This window comes from Eutrigla gurnardus (genome assembly GCF_963514095.1).
Source record: "Eutrigla gurnardus genome assembly, chromosome: 3".
In the NCBI taxonomy this organism is placed as follows: Eukaryota; Metazoa; Chordata; class Actinopteri; order Perciformes; family Triglidae; genus Eutrigla; species Eutrigla gurnardus.
In genome coordinates, this window is record NC_139917.1 from 8,945,487 (window position 1) to 8,957,526 (window position 12,040).

Consider the following 12,040-nt stretch of genomic DNA (forward strand, 5'->3'; position numbering starts at 1 on the left):
CTTTGATACAGTTAATCCCTCCTTCTGTAAAATCTCATATTGGATTAGATTCTTTTCTTGATGGTTCCTTGATAGATATTTTGTAAAAGCAGCTGGTGTTAAAATCCAGGTGAGTAGTTACAGATTAAACGTAACATTTCACGTTGTTTACCCATTGCTGGAAAATATGGACATTATTATTTCCCCTAGGAGGATTATACAATGGGTTGTGTTGAGTGTGCACCTCTGTGTCTGTCCACGGCTAATCTCGTGTTCTGTTGCAGTAAGCTACATAATATTTTGGGTGCCCAGTTGTGGCTGCTTGTTCAAGGACCTCTTGTGGTTGTGGTGACTCACACTTTCCCAAAACACCTTTTATTGCCTGTTTGATACTGCTATGCTCATTCCTCTTGGGGTGTAGACTTTCTAATTACGTATTTGTCAGTGACAAAATGTGTAAATGAATTAAGTACAGAAAAACAATCAAGAGATGGCATTAACACAATTGCATGTATTTGCAGAGAAGTTGGATTGCACTTTAATGTCTCACTGATCAGGCCACAGAAATGATAACCCAACTTTAATCTTGTATTTGACAAGATCATCTGATTGGTTGAGCGTTTGGAGGCCGCACATATCTTGGTACAGTAATGTAGGAGAGCAGTCGACTCATCATCCCATTACAGAGAGCCGCATGAATGGTGTTGTTGTTCTCAGCTCATACTGGATTTCACTCTTTACCAGATTCATTGTTGTTGCAGGAGAAATGCCTGACAGACGTTACTGGGGGCACAAAGACAGACACAGAGCCACTCTCTGAAGTATATGGTGATAGGTCATAAACATTATGAGTATCCAATGAAATCAGTGGTTGCAGGAAATATTTATGTTGCATTCAGGCTCCAAAGGTCAGAGTTTGTCATGTTTCATTTCTTAAACAGACGTTTCAGGATTTGTTTGAATCATTGTTTACCTTGAGATTCTCATACTCACTTTGCTTTTGCTGGATATTAAGCTTCGTGGATGATTTTTTTTTTATTGCCAGAGACATAAACTGGAGATCATCAGACGGTGAAATGTCATCTACAATGAAACAAGCAGGTAGTGATGTCAGTGAGCCACAGGCCAAGTGTAATGTTTTACCACTTTCACGGATGTTAAATCCTGTATTTGTTCATTCATATTAACAGTCAATATCTGTTGGAGCCTTGTTTTTTTGGTCATGTGTCCAGTCTCAGACCTCTCGCTCCCGGTCCCATGGGGGGTGATCAGAGGGAAAGTGTGGGGTCCTGATGACGGCCGTCCTGTGCTGTGCCTGCACGGCTGGGCTGACAACTGTGGCACGTTCAACACCCTCATTCCCCTTCTGCCCAAAGGTAAGTAAGTAAACTAACACCCCCATTCTAACAACACTGTCCCAAATCCACACTACCCAGAGTGATTTGTGTTCGCCACATCCACAAGGGTCACAAGCTTCCGCTGTAAGATGTAAGCTTGTAAAAACCTTTGCGTTCATACTGCAGCTGCATTCACAAAGTACGTACTGTTGCATGCAAGATGCATTCAACGAGGACAAACTACTTTGTCATAACATTGCACCTCAAGCTTTGACCCTCTTGTTTGTATAGCCACTATATTTTGACATACTCTGTAGTCTGTACTACATACTAAAAACGTTTCTGGCATATTTACTAGTATTGTAGTATGGGTGTTGGAACGCACATCCAATCTCTCTCAGTCGCTCTGCTTGTGTTTCTGACTGTTTGGAAGGAATTTGGTCACATTTTATGACGAAATACTTGTTAAGACTCAATCCTGTTGAGTTTCCAATGGTCTGGTTGTTCCTGAGTTGTCTTTCTACTTCCTGTCAGAGTGCAGGTATGTGGCGGTGGACCTGGCAGGTCACGGCTTGTCCTCCCATCGTCCTCCAGGAGTTCTCTACACAATCACTGCAAACGTGGTGGACGTACTCAGAGTCGTGGACGGTGTGTGAGCTCAACAAGGAGCAGAATCCTTTAGTCTGAATGTAATAAGAGGTTGGATCTGCTCAGGTGCATCTCTGTGACTGAGGTAGAGCTGTAACTGAAACTAGATTGAATCAGATCTGTTTTCTATTAAATATCTCCCACAGGTCTCAAGTGGACAAAATTCTCCATCATAGGACACAGCTTGGGTGAGTGCAGACTAAGCAAATTATAGACACTGCATTTTCACATCTTCTGCCGTAAAACCACAATGAAATCTGCCATTGGGGTTTAATTATACTGTGTTTTATGTAAAGTGATTTCAAAAAAATATATCTCCAACTATTTTTGGTGATTGAGTAAGCATTTAAGTCACTGTCAAATTCCAGTTCCTCAAATGTGAGGATGCTGATTTTTTTTTTTTTTTTTTTTTTTACATTTTATGTAAGATACTTACTTAATTTTTAACCTTTATTCCTGCACTTTATAGACTAAATGACTCATTGATTAATTTGAAAAAATGATCAACAGATTAATCTCTGATGAAAGTAACTCAACTGCACCCTCTTTCTGGCCTCATGGATTAACGCCTCTTCATTTTTTTTTGCTAATTTGTATTAATTTGGTACCATTTCTGACATACGCTCCATTTATTACAAATATTCTTCTCCAAAACATAGGATAATAAAGATCTATGCTTCATACCCTGGGTTGCTGGTTATATTCTAAAAATGGGGACCAAATATGAGGGATACTGAAAAATATTGTCAATGAAAACAACCACCTAAACCTTCAGATTAAACCACCTGCACTATCAGTTAGACTGGGGGTACAAGGAAAACCGAGTCTGCATCAAGAATGGTTTATTACCGGTTTCTGGTAATATTCAGAGAAACAGAGCGTGCCCGTAACCATAGTAACTCACTGTCACTCCTGCATGCAGGTGCACGGTGTCAGGGGAGAGGTAGAGACGCTGACTGAGATCAGCATGCTGGGAATGGTGGGCTCATCTGTCCATGTCATATTGTTCTGTCTCTCATAGATGTCCAAAAGCCTATTTTTGCAGCGCAACATTATGAATTTGTTTGTCATTATGCGAGAAAATTAAGGATTTATTTTGGCAACTTGTCCCCTATTTGTGGGATTTTTCCCCATTTTAACTTGCTGCTTTGTTCATCTTCCAGGTGGCAACATCGCTGCAATGGTAACTAAGATTCCTCAAATGCAACTTATCAATGCTTTTACACGTCATACAGTGATCACTGTATTTCCCTGCTCACTATCTGGTCCATGTCGTGTCTCCCACAGTTCAGTGCGCTGTATCCTGAGATGGTGGATGCTCTTGTGCTGCTGGAGTCCTTTGGATTCGTACCGAAAGATCCAGTACATCAACAGTATTTATTATCAACATATGGCACATTGACAAGCCTTTAAATGGACGATGATCCAACATTTTCCATGAGTGCTGCGATAGCACTGCACGACTCCACAGTTATATTCATATTTCACTTCTGTCTCTTTTCCTGCAGAAAGTTGCCTCCAAAGTGATGAGACAAGGGATGGAGGAGATGCTTCAGTTTGAAAAAAAGACACAAGAGGAGAAAAGAGTTTACACTTATGAGAAGGCAGTTGAGAGGTACGACGCCACTCTGATTTACAGCCAATAAACCTTCACTCCTGTTGGATTCTTTTGTGCTGATTTTTGTTTCAGGCTGTTGACTGCAAACCCGACTATGACTGAACAGTCGGTGCACATCATGTTGGAGCGAGGTCTCGTTCAAGTCGAAGGAGGTGCGTCTTTACTTCTCCTCCTCTTCTCTGAGAGGAAGATAATCACTTTGCTTCCTCTTATCTGAATGTGTTTCTCGTCAGCAGGATTCGTGTTCTCCAGAGACCTGCAAGTTAATGTTGTAAGTCACTTTTAACCTCCCAAACCTTCCACATTCACCACCTCCTCTCTTTTAACTTATACATTGTAGAGGTAATATTGCTTGTACATGAGTTTTCTTTTGTGTCTTCAGAAAAATACAGTGTGCATCAGCTTGGAGCAGAGTCTGGAGATGCAGTCGATGATTCAAGCCCCTGTTCTAGTTATTCTGTAAGATCTTGATCACCACGTTGCATTTTGCATTGTAACGTTATAAACGTCCCCTAATCCAATCATTTAATTTTCCTGCAAATGCACGTCATACTAAACCTATTCAACTCTGTTTTTCCAGAGGAGACAAAGGCTTCGGTGCAACATCTCCAGAATCCAACGGGAGTCTCAAACACAAATTTACCTCCCTGCTCCTCCAAGGATATCGTGACAGAAACGTGAGCTTTAATCTTGGAAATATAACCTGATAAACCTGATCCACCCTGCACTGACACATGTAGGTTACAGCGATGTTAGTACTCTGAACACCTGAGGTCGGATGTGTGTTGATCTATTTAAACCTGTTGTGGATGGCAGAATTAAAAGGAGCACCATGGTACAAACTCAGTGTCTCAGAATGAGCAGAAATATTTATAGTTGTGAATCTTGACAATTAACTTATTAGCACCAGGTGCACAGAAAACCTTTAATCCCAAAAACATATATACTTCACAAAAAAACGATATTATCATATACTGTATGTGTGAACCATTTGGACAATTATACAATAAAACAACTACATAATGAACAAACATCACACTACAATGAAAATAGAAGGTTAACCATCATGAGTAATAACACAAATCTCAGTTTGAGAAAACATAAGTGTTCTGCAAGACAATTTCAGTGGGAGACATTTAATGTAAATCCAAAAAGCTTCCTGTGAGAGTTGGATGGTTTCGGATCACTTTTGTTCTTAATTGGCAAAATATGTTTCCTTCATAGACCTTATCTTAAATAACTTGATGACATTTTTTTTTACCTGGAATTAAATGTGAATTAACAAAGCAAAACAACATTTTGATTAATGTCCCCTTTCTTCTAACAACATCAGTCCTTACTGTTAGTTGTGGAACAGGTGGACCCAATTGTAGGACACCGAAGAGGCAAAACTGGTTTATTGGCACAAACAGGAATGGAGGGGGCTGAAGGGAATGAGGTCGGGGGTTGTGAGTGTGGGGGAGGCAGCAGGAAACAAGGCAGGGTGATCAGGAGACTAGCAGGTGAGAGATGATCCTGGAGCACGACAAACACAGGGTTAAAATCACAGAAACAAGCTTTCTGAGTTGAGCCTGAGGTTGAACAATAATCTGGCGTGAGTGGAAGGAGAGCCGGGGTTTATGAGCAGGAGATGATGAGGAGCAGGTGTGTAGACTGAGGGAGTGCTGATGAGATGGTTACGGCCAGTTGAGGAACACAGGGAGGAGAGAAGAGATTAGCCAGTAGATTCAGTGAGCACCACCACAGTAAAATACAGTTGAGAAACCAGAAACTGCAACAATCCGATATTAGAAAGGAACGTATGTCCGGATACAATAGATCACAGAACTCACGGTTTGGATCGTATCAAGGTTTTGTCTCACAGTTTGGATACGGATTGCTGATCGTGTGATCAAATAGGCGGATTCACTTTTTTTTTTTTTGATAGGAAAATCTTATGTGGGGTTTTATCAAAATGATTACAGTTCATGTTATCACCCCGATAATCATCAAAATGTGCTTTAACTCTTATAATGGCTCTAAAACATACTTATATATTTTGTGTATTTTTGTATCCTGCATTTTTAAACCAGGCTCTATTTTACATTTCTCTACGATGACAGCGAGCTAGACATCTTTTCTCGTGATGATATTTACGATTATCCAATAATGGGAAGTCACCTCAATCGATTATTGTGAGTGTTTTTTTATCCAGATGCCAATAAAATCCTAAATCGTCCCATCTGTTTGCACCAGCCTTTCAACTAACTGCAACGTAAAACCATTTTTTTGTTACATTGTTTACATTTTACATAGTTTTCAAGGTCATATTAACACCAATGTGTGTGTTTTTGATTAAATTTACAATGTTAACCATGTGTTGACTGGGACTGTCACATGGTCACCAAATGTGACGAGTTGGAGTGCAAAATGTGTGAACATGCAAAATGTTTAATATTTACAGGAATCAGAAATGAATCTTCCTCAGTGAGCTTTTAAATAATCTTAGTTAGTTGTTCATAAAAAAAACAGAACAATGCAAAGGAACCTGTAATACAAGAGTAATATTTGCAGCTTTTACATGCTTATACTCAGACGCTCATTATGATTTCTGTCTTCACCAGAACACGGTGCTGATGGTATCAGGCGATCATCACGTCCATCTGAACGAAGCTGAAGTCATCGCTCCATTTGTTTGTGACTTCCTGCGGACCAAAGTGCTCTCACAGCAGCTGCCGGCATAGTGGACACGTCAGAGACTCTTTCATTGTGAAGTTTCACACTTCCAGTCTCAGTATGTCATTTCCATGGGTTTGATATGTTATCATTTCAACAATACTATAAAGTAGCTTTAAAAGCCTGGAATTAAAATTGGAAAATAATAATTCTTTGGATTTTATATAACGGATCTAAATATTCAAAATGAAAAAAGCAACAACTTGTTTTTAAAAATTTGAAAAAAAAAAAAAACTGAAAATTGTAATCACCCCCTTTTGCCCCCTAAATTAATCTGGTGCTGCCAATTACCTTCGGAAGTCACATAAGTACTAAAATAAAGTCCACATGTGTCACATGATCACATGTTGGTCTTTTTTCTGGCCACTCTTCCATAAAGTCCAGCTCTGTGGAGAGTACGGCATAAAGTGGACAAATGCTCCGATCTCCACGGTGGAGCTCCCCAGCTCCTTCAGCGTCTCTTCGTTGCCTCTCTGATTAATGTCCTCCTTGCCTGGTCCTTCAGTACTCGTCCTCTCTTGGCAAGTTTGTTGTGGTGCCATATGCTTTCCTGGTCTCACATACTGCTGAAGCCCCAGATCTGTTTTAGGCTCCTTACCAAAGGGGGCAAATACATGCATGCAGCACTTTGTACCGGTCCAAATAAAAAAAAAAAACATTTTAATTACAGTTTGTAATGCAAAAACTATTTTTAAAAACTTCAAGAGGGAGGTGAATACTTTTGCAAGGCGCTGTATTTATAGTTGGCAAGACCTCCTCGCATTAAGGTGCACTGCTTAATTAGGGTGAGTTATAATCATGTGTTTGTGAAGCCTTTTATCCTTTCTGCTTCTTGAAGAAAAAAGATTACATGTTTGTTCAGATGACACATTTTCTTCTCGTCTTAGTTTCTAATTTTAGTCAATGAATGCCTGACTGCATCTTGATAAAGACTTGTGGACTGTAAGGGCTCTAGGGTCTAGACTTTAATAAATATAATGAATAATATATTAATCATCAGTCCAAGATAAACAAGTTACAGAGAGCTTCAATCAAGGCTCCAAATTAAAATCAACCCATTCCAGTAAAATGGATTAATAGACAAGACGTCCTATCCATCCCTAACAAAGTGTGATAAATGTACAATATATCTGTAAATGTAAATATCAGACTGTCCTCCTCGAGAAAACGACCACATAGGTCGTGTGTCAAGCACCGAATTACGACCATATGTTACGTTTCAAAATAGCGCGCCCTCTAGCCCCCCCCACACGTCGACCTAAACCTACCCGATTCCACGACATCTTCCCCCCACACCCTCCCCACCCCCCCCCTAACCCCCCCCAGCCCCACCCCCACCCCCCCCCCCCCCGCGCGCCCCCGCGCGCCCCCCGCGCTACCCCCCCCCCCCCGCGTGCCCCCGCGCGCCCCCGCGCGCCCCCCGCGCTACCCCCCCCCCCCGCGCGCCCCCCGTCAATCATCGGCAGAGACCCCCCCCACACGTCGACCTAAACCTAACCCCCCCCCCCCCCCGCGCGTGCATCATCGGCAGAGACCGCCTCCACACGTCGACCTAACCCTAACCTTAACCACTACTATCGTTGCGGAAGAATCTCCGCAATACGCTCCCAGAGGTCGTATTCGAGTGCATGGACCAACGACAACTGTGGTCGTATGAGTTGGAGGGCTTGTTGGTAAATATTTAATATATTTACATACAGATATATTGAATAAAATCCTTCATTGTTCAAATCATATTTTATATTAATAATAATTATAATAATGTATTTTATTTAAAGGCACCTTTCAAAGCACTCAAGGAGACCTTTATGTCTTTAAGTAACTTGTACGGCCAGCAGGTCATCCTTTCATTTGCAGCTGATCTGCTTTTCACAAATCTGAGGCTTGTGCATAATGAGCTAAAAATGGCAGTCATTAACAGAGAAGACATCCTCTGACAACTTTCCATTATGTAGGCCAATGCTCTCAGTATTCAGCTTTCTTCTTTTCTTGGGAGCCAGCGAGACAAAAGAAGAGAAATCTCTTTCCCACCACTTTAACTCGAGGGGGGAGCGACTCCATAAAACACTGCAGCTGCCATCAGTCAGAGCAGATATGAGGTGCAGCTCTTACAAAAATGGCCCCCTCTCTTTCTCTCAATGTCACATAAACTGTGTGATGGCCTCACTGTTAAATGGAGTGGAATTGATTTTACGCAGCGAGCAGCAAGGCGGCAGATCTGCATCCACAGACATTTGAACCCCCCCGACCCCCCAAAAAATTATTATAGTTATATAAGTTTCCCACCCACTCCCTCCATCCTCCCCAGCATCAGCAAGGGTGTTGTCATAGCAACTCCCACCCCTCCTTTCCGAAAACGTCAGAGCCAGGAGCTTGGAGGATGAAGCCGCATGCAGCTTCTGCCTCTTGTGCCTCTCAGAGAGCACATGCAACGGTCAGAGCTGCGGCGCTGGATATAATCTGATGATTGATTTGCCTCGCGCCTGCTGCACATCACATCCCGTCTGAGACCGTCTGAATCGGAAGCGTCTGCAGGTGAGCCTGATGGATTTTATTTGCTAAAGCGAGCGCTGTTTTTAGAGTGCAACACCTGCCTGTGTGTGTTTTTCAAATTAAAAATGTATTGTAGCCTGCCTCAGTCTGATGACCGACGGTCTGATTGTGTGATGTTTTGGTTCCTGACGTCGTAATGAGGAAGACTTTCTAATGGATGACTGAAAATCACGGAAGATGCTGCAGTCTGTCATGTGTGCCATCTCACCCTGAAGGATTACTTTTTAAAAGAAAAAACTCCTCTCTCCTTTCCTCCTTTCTCCATCATGTCTTTCCTCCTCATCCACTCTCCATCCTCTCCTCCTCCACCCTTCCCATCCCTTCCTCCCTCTCTGACAGCAGCGATGTCGTGGCTCTTCCTGGACTGGTTCGTGCCGCTCTACCTGCTGGTGTCCGTTTTGGTGCTGGCAGGCTTTGGAGCATGCCTTTACTTCCTCGAGCCCGGGCTGCAGGATGCCCACAAGTGGAGCAACAAAACAGTCCGGCATCACCCACTGGTGGCCAGTGTGAACTGCAGAGATGACGATAGCAATGCCCTGATATGATGAGGAGAGGGTGAGGCGGAGCGGGTGGCCATCTGGACAGGGGGTGCTGCTGGGACACCGGTGGGACGGGAGCCAACACCTTAAAGATGGAGAAGGAAATGGAAAGGGGAGGAGAGATGTCCCTGTCTGATCATTCCAACGTTTCTCTGATCTCCAACACACTTTATGTGGAGATCAGGGAAAAATGCAGCAGCGTGGGGAAGCCGGATGCACAAGGAGGAGAAGACTTCATGCAGGAGGAGATGGCGAGGTGATTGGAGGACATGTTGCCCTTTTAGAAATGTGATTTAAACCGGGATGTAAATTTCACCCCATCTTATACTTGTGCCAACTTTTACATACGTTTTGTAATCTGACAATCACTTTACATGAATCATGAAGTTTACTTATATTGTGCATTTTATTAGTGAAGGGAATGACATAAGTGCAATAGATCTGTTGCCAGTGGGGAGGGTTTTAATCCTCGGCACGACGGCAGCTGCAGAGAAGTGGGTTGTTAAAGCCAATATGCCCGAATGGTGTTAGTAGCGACTTCATCAAAATAATATGTGCCAAATAAATGCAATGCCATTTATTCAAGGTGGCAAGATTATCCTGGATGGGCCATGATTACAGAAAACTAGTGTTTGGTAAAGTGTATACTGTGTTTGTTTTTCATTGTTTTTACTTGACAGCATGATGAGGAAACTGGGCGTGTAACAACCCTCTTTTAATGATCATATGCTTCCTTCGTTGATACAAAATAAAACTGTTTAATCCTCGATTCTTTGGATTTACTCTGCGTGTTATTAAGAAGTTGATCATAGAGTAAAATAACATTTAAGATTGTGGTGGAAAGTAACCAAGTATATTTACTTAAGTATTCACTGTCAATACAATTTGAAGATACTTGCACTGTACTATTTGTATTCTATACTTTATATTTCTACTCCACTATATTCATCTTACAGCTGTATACTTTTTCAATAAGGAATTTAGAGAAAAATAAATCTCATTGACTCCTCATCAAAACAATAGTTTTTTTTCTTCTCATTAATCATCTCACACAAACTATAATGTAGATAAACTACATAGTGCCACAGTAAAATACTGTTAACAAACAGATGCAACAATCTAATGTTGCATTTAATAAGCATTACTATTAACCCTTTTAAGTACACTTTGCTGATGAAGTGAACAGTGAGAGTACTGATCTGCACTGCGACCAGACACAACTACAATAAGACCACATCCAGACTTCACGGACGTCGTCCCAGGAACCAAAACAGCAGAGAGACCAGAGTGGGAGTGAAACAGTGCAGCTTCAGTGTGGAGGAATGGCGAGAATGGCACTTCTGTGCCCACTGCTTCCTGCTGCCCAGTTCCCCATCTGGAGCTCTTATTGACTTATTTACTCACTCAATGTGGCAACAGAGACGTCGCTTCAGACGGCAGGTTAGTGTCTGTTTTTCTCAATTACTGTGACTTCAACAAGAGATCGTTGTGCAGAAGTTGGTACATTTGAGCGATGTACTTTTTTTCAGATACTAATACTTTACTTGACATTTTACGTGACTTTATACTCTACATTTCAGATGCATTAATTGTCCTATTTTACTCCAATTTGGAGCTATGGCTGCTTGCTACGTTGCAGATTTTAATTTGATATACATAATATGTGAAGAACTAGAATATGAATATGATGCATTGTTATGGTTTAAACTAATCAACAGTATAAAGTAGTGGCTTCACCTCAATCAACAGCAGTCAAATGACCCCTATGCATTAAGGCATGAGTAAAATGATCTAATAATATAACATTTTGTAATACAACCCTTTCAGGGGCCATAATGCAGATATGTCTGTGCTTTAACTCAAGTAAGATTTTTCCTGTTATGGAGAACTTTTTTACATACATAAAGGATCTAAATACTTCCTCCATTGTCAGATTGTAACATGGGGACATTTTTAGATGTATAAATGTTTGGAATGTATCCAACAAGTCTTGAATTTCCTTAATTTCTCCACTCCCATGAATTGAATCAGTCTTTCATTTAATCTCTTTCCGCACAGCTTACAGCAGAATGAGTGACCGTCTGGCACGTTTTATCCCTCAAGTGTCTGCATCCTCCAGACAAACGAAGGAGCCTCCATCAGTGTGTTTGTCTCTGTCTTCTCCCGTCATCAAAAAGAAAGCCATCAAAATCCCTTCATTTGATGAGAAGGGACTCGTCTTTGAGAAACACAACACAAAACCAAACACTGATCGGTAAATTATCTAAATCTGTCTAGTCTCAGTTTGTTTGTTGTGTTTAATATCGTCATTATTGTCCTGAAGTCATTTTGTAATTTACAGTGTTTTCTTCCCTCTTGTGGCTGCAGATCTTTTGTCCCAATTTGGTCCTCCAAGACATCAGGTCAGCCCTCCTGGAGTAAATCAAGTGAGCGTTCTCAGAGAAACTATGGAGAAAGAGCTTCAACCCTCCCAAGAACAAAGCCCAAAACCTACAGCTCTCCAACTCTCTCTGCAAAGCCCAGAATCTCTATTTTTCCTGCTCCAGAGCCACATTCTTCTCCCACTCTCAAACCGAAGCCAAGGGATTCTCTCTGTCTCCCCGCCTCACAGTCCAGAGACTCCTCTCCGTTACTGCACCAGCCGAAGCCAA

General features: G+C 41.7%; 1 protein-coding gene across 2 annotated transcripts; it reads left to right on the forward strand.

Moving 5' to 3' along the window:
* The first annotated feature begins 439 nt into the window (after nt 1-439).
* Nucleotides 440-6,926, forward strand: LOC311010731 (serine hydrolase-like protein). 2 transcript variants are annotated; one of them, XM_084005324.1, is made up of 12 exons: nt 440-1,080; nt 1,212-1,355; nt 1,851-1,964; nt 2,111-2,152; nt 3,128-3,147; nt 3,252-3,326; nt 3,473-3,579; nt 3,655-3,734; nt 3,816-3,853; nt 3,965-4,041; nt 4,163-4,259; nt 6,186-6,926. In XM_084005324.1, exons 1-12 carry the CDS (start codon nt 1,056-1,058, stop codon nt 6,303-6,305), a joined length of 939 nt encoding a protein of 312 aa, XP_083861450.1. In that variant the 5' UTR covers nt 440-1,055; the 3' UTR covers nt 6,306-6,926. The 2 variants fall into 2 exon arrangements, with proteins under 2 accessions (XP_083861450.1, XP_083861451.1); XM_084005325.1 differs by having other exon boundaries at nt 3,819-3,853.
* The last annotated feature ends 5,114 nt before the right edge of the window (nt 6,927-12,040 follow it).

Coding starts and splice junctions, on each gene's coding strand:
- LOC311010731 (XM_084005324.1), top strand. CDS start 1,056: ATGTCATCTACAATGAAACAAGCAG. Junction 3,854..3,964: donor GAGACCTGCAAGTTAATGTT/GTAAGTCACTTT, acceptor TTGTGTCTTCAG/AAAAATACAGTGTGCATCAG. Junction 4,260..6,185: donor AAGGATATCGTGACAGAAAC/GTGAGCTTTAAT, acceptor TGTCTTCACCAG/AACACGGTGCTGATGGTATC.